The sequence below is a fragment of the Trichechus manatus genome, unplaced genomic scaffold (assembly GCF_000243295.1).
Source record: "Trichechus manatus latirostris isolate Lorelei unplaced genomic scaffold, TriManLat1.0 scaffold00141, whole genome shotgun sequence".
Taxonomy (NCBI): Eukaryota; Metazoa; Chordata; class Mammalia; order Sirenia; family Trichechidae; genus Trichechus; species Trichechus manatus.
This window is the reverse complement of record NW_004444077.1, coordinates 3,756,061-3,761,063: the sequence shown is the minus strand read 5'-3', so window position 1 is coordinate 3,761,063 and position 5,003 is coordinate 3,756,061. Positions and strand designations below refer to the sequence as shown.

At 38.7% G+C, this 5,003-nt stretch overlaps 1 protein-coding gene across 1 annotated transcript in view; it reads left to right on the top strand.

Moving 5' to 3' along the window:
- The window catches only part of HEPHL1 (hephaestin like 1), an 86,722-nt gene that overhangs the window by 36,831 nt on the left and 44,888 nt on the right, over positions 1 to 5,003 (top strand). Inside the window, 1 exon segment of the mRNA XM_004385568.1 lies at positions 2,044 to 2,298. Coding sequence (XP_004385625.1) covers positions 2,044 to 2,298 — 255 coding nt within the window.

Sequence of the window (5,003 nt, the reverse complement as noted above, 5' to 3'; positions counted from 1 at the left end):
GTTTTCTCACTCCGTTTCTTGCTTGGCTGAGTTCTTTATCTCTTCATTTGATGTTTTAGGGTTTCAGGATTGTTGTATTCTCTGTTTGGCTTAGTTTTTCGGATCTTTGCTGTGGAGGGACAGCGTTGTGCTTCTGCCTAGAGTGCCATTTTGCCAGAACTCCCTCTCCAGTCTTTTCCTAGAGAGTTCTAGTGAACATAAAGGAAATCTTCAGTGTAAACACCCCATTTTCTTTATTGACAAATCTCCTCCATCTTTTGCTTGTCTGTCTCTCAGAATCATCCTAATGGAGGCAGCCTCAATGTAGCATAAAATCGTAAGTGAGGGGGAAGGAGCTGAAGACCATCTGACCTCCCCCATTTCACAGATGAAGACACTGAGGTCAAGAGACCATCAATGACTTGCCAAAGGTCGAAGTGATAATTAGTACCAGTGTCAAGGCATGCTTCTCAGTACGCTGACTATTTCCATTGTATCAATGCCCTCTCTTTTTCTTCTATTTATATTCCAGCAGCCTTGTGTGTAGCGGGTGCTTAGAAAATATTTTAGGAAGGAAGGAAGTAAAGGAGGGAGGAAGATCAGAAGGGAGAGAGGCAGGAATAAAAATGGAGGATGAAGTAAAAGAAGACCTAAATTCAAATCATTACTGTGACCACTTAAGTTTTATCCTTGTTCTTTATAAAGTAGGAGTTATGATCTCAAATATTACTGAAAAGTACTGATTGTGATGGTTTAAGGCTCAGATGCCCACCTAGTTCCTCTTACTCTCTGTTATAGAGTGAAAATGTCCAACAGAAAGGAATGAATTACATAAGTAAAGATGTTGTTGTTGTTGCGTGCTGTTGAGTTGATTCAAACTGATAGCGACCCCATGTGATGGAGTGTATGTCTCATAGAGTTTTCTAGGCTGTAATCTTTATAGTAGCAAATTACCAGGTCTTTTCTCCCATGGAGCTGCTGGGTAGGTTTGAACACCAACCTTTTGGTTAGCAGCCTAGCACTTAACTATCGCACCACCAGGGCTCCTTCAAGTAAATATAGGCTACCTTAAAAAAAAACCAAAACAAAAAAACAGTCTGTATGCAGAAGTAGGTGTTTGCAAACAATCAATCCTTCTTCAGACTGACAAAGGAGACCTAACAAGTATAGAAAACAAATTGACTTAAAAAAAGCTAGCCTATAGAACATGTTCAGTCAACATATAGTTTATTGATTAATGTATTTAAATATACTTTTACATTTATTGAAATGATTTAAAATTAATTGTGCTGCCTACGTCATTATTATCTTAGTAACAATTGCTTTTTGACTCAGTTTTGAATTTGAGAGATGAAATTATGACTTTTTAAAACCCCAAATCAAGTTTTTGTCTGTACTTTTGCAACTGCCATTTAGGTGATTCAAATGTATTAGGTCCTGGATTTATGGCATAAGCTCAATCAATAAGATTCTGCCCCAGCAAGATCTAGCAAAAACTGTTTTTCTCTCCTGCTTTTAAAATATAGAAATATGAACATGTCTCATAAGTCCCTTGTAATCAGTTCACATCCTCACCACCTTGCTGCATGATTTTGTCACTTAAATTAAGTACCTACCACATGCCAGCTTTTCTGCTAGGTCCTGGTAGCTGTCAATGAGTAAGACAGGGTTTCTAGCCCCAAGGAATGCAGGGCCCAGTGAGGAAGGCAAATGTGGAAACGAAGGCCTGCATCGAAGTGATGGAGCCACCTTGGGCGTCTGAGCAGCAAGGTGTTTACTCCTGACCTCACTGTTGAGTTTACATAGAGCTCTGGAGGCTGTTTATGCTGTGTGTGCTGATTGTTACTCTTACTGAGTGCTTTTCTCTTGAGAAGACAATATGACATGTTCCTTCCTTCCTGGGACAATATTATTTTAAAGAAGCCATGCATTTCTGCATGAATACCTTACAACCAATCATCTGAGCAGACTTTCCAGCTGTGCTAGTGTATTTATTGCCAACAGTTCTAGTCCCGCTCACCTCTACAGGGGAGTCTCTTGCACAAGTGTGTGTCTCTTTTTCAGCCCTCAACGGATACCTCTTTGGAAACTTCCCAGAGCCTGAAATGTGTGTTGGTGAATCTGTGTCCTGGCACCTCCTTGGAATGGGGAATGAGATAGACATCCACTCCATCTATTTTTATGGTAACACCTTCATCAGCAGAGGGCACCGAACTGATGTTGTCAACTTGTTCCCAGCCACCCTTCTGACCGCAGAAATGATAGCTGAGAATCCTGGGAAATGGATGATAACCTGCCAAGTCAGTGACCACTTACAAGGTAACTTTTGCAAAAAGCAGATGTAGAGATGCTTAGAATGTTACAAGTAAACTATACAGTAAACAGTGTTCATTCAGTGTTGCATTCTTGGCTGGGGGACTTATAAATACATATTAAATATATAGGAAAATATATAATGCTCATTTACTTGGCATCCCATTAACTGATACTTTTTGGTCATCTCCCCATGAACAAGGCACGGGGAGGTGATTGAAAGAAATTATAAGACCATCAAGGAAGCTACAATCTAATAGTTAGACATAGGTAGACACTCACAAAATAAGTCAAACTTGAGGCAGATTGAGATAAATACTCTTCGAGTGCTATACTCACTTCTCTGGATAGGGGCTTTTTGAAAGAGCTGTCTCCTAATCGGAGTCTTGAAATACGGGTAGACATTAAATAGATGAAGAAAGGAAGGAAGGCTTTCCAGATAGAAGAATCAGCATGAACTGGGAAAAAGACGTTCTGTTTGAGCAACTGTAGATAGAGTTATACATTTTTAGCATTGGAAAGACTTTATAGATGATCTTGACCAATCCCCCACAGTTCTTGAATTCCCCGTTGAACATCTCTTTTAAATAATTGTAGCATCTCATTTCATCTCCAGATTGCTCGATTAGAAAGTTCTTCCTTATCTTGAGTCAAAATCCATTGACCTGTAGCTCTCTTGATGGTCTGTGGTTGTTGTTGCTGTTTTAGCTGCCATTGAGTTTGCCGCTGACTCATGGTAGGGGCATGATAAACATTGATTGAATTAAATGCCTGTTGAATGACTTAGTCTTGGTTCCTTGGGACCAAGTAGAATAAGTCTTTACTTAACTGGACCATACGATCCATGGTGGAATCCCTGGGTGGTACAAATGGTTAACACGCTTGGCTGCCAAACAAAAGATAGGCAGTTCGAGCCCACCTGGAGGCACCTTGGAAGAAAGGCCTGGCAATCTACTTCCAAAAAATCAGCCACTGAATACCCTATGGAGCACAGCTCAACTCTGACACTTACGGGGTTGCCATGAGTTGGAATTGTCTCAACGGCAACTAATTTTATGTTTATGGCAGAGGAGTGATTACAGAGAAGCCTAGAAGAGCAGGTTGGGCCCTATTGGGAGGAGTTTTGAAGGCCAAAGAGGTGAGACTCTGTGTGGAAGGCAAATGTGAGTCCTTACAGCTCCTTAGGCACACCAGTGGCATAATCAGAGCAGCAATTTCAAAGCTAAATGTGATATCTGTATGCAGAAAGGATTTGATGAGGAGATTCTGCCCGGCGATGCTAGTTAAGAAGCATTGGCAACATTAGATTTATGACATATAACCAGTCTGGCCTGAGATGGTGAAAACAAGAATCGAAAAAAATAAGAGTCAACGGCGTAGAAACAAATAAAAATGTCCGATTAAATTCGGATACTGACTAACAACACAGAGACACTGAGAGATACGGGAATTCAGCTATTCAGGGCTCCTTAGATTCTTGTTCCAGTGAATTTTAAATAGCTCATCTTAGCATTAGTCAGTTGAATTATTCCAGTTAAATTCAATCCACTAAACATTTGTTGATCAGTTAATATGTATCAGATACTGTTTTGGGAAGATAAAGATTAATAAGACAAAGGCTTTTGTTCTTAAAGGGTCTCATACTATTAAATCTGGGAAGAAACTGTAATTTTAAAATCAAGGCATTAACAGCCATCTGAGACTAGAAGACTGTTAAGCTTGGCCAGTAGTCATGGACATAAGCTGGTGTTTATACATTCACCGAAACACATTGTTCCCTAAATTCTAGATTGTTCTTACTCTCAGGAGAAAAAAAAACGTTGTAAAAGGATTAGAAACTACATAATCATTCTTAAAAACCAGTAATCCCATCCACAGACAATGACTTCATATTTTGGTGAAAATCTTCCCTCACTGTTTTTTATGCTTTTATATATAAATGCATAGAACCCCTGGGTGGTACAAATGGTTAATGCACTTGGCTGTTAACCAAAAGGTTGGAGGTTCAAATCCACATAGAGGTGCTTTGAAAGAAACACCTGGCAATCTACTTATGAAAAATCAGCCATTGAAAACCTATGGAGCACAGTTCTACTCTGACACACATGGGGTTGCCCTGAATTGGAACTGACTCAATGTCAGCTGGTTTTTTGGTTATATAAATGAATATGTCATTGATAAAATGAAATCAGACTATGAATATTGATCTGTAGCTTGCTTTTTTCCCACTTCAGATATCAGATATATTTCCATATCAGTGAATATAGATTTATTTCATTTTTAATGCATTCTGTGTCCATTATAAGGAGATTACAAGTTATTTAATCAGCACTCTACTGCTGAACACTTGTATTTTCCCTTTTTTTGTTTTGCTATTATTAACATCTTTGATGAACATCAATTTAAAGATATTTTTGCATTCTAGACAATAGAATTCAGCATCATATAAAAAAAAATACACCACGACTAAGTGGAATTCATACCAGATATGCAAGGATGGTTCAACATTAGAAAATCAATCAACATAATCCACCACATAAATAAAATAAAAGAACACGTGATCATCTCAATTGATGCAGAAAAGGCATTCGACAAAGTCTTATACCCACTCCTGATTAAAAACTCTCAATAAAATAGGTATAGAAGGGAAATTCCTCAACATAATAAAGGACATCTATACAAAACCAACAGCCAACATTGTTCTTAATGGA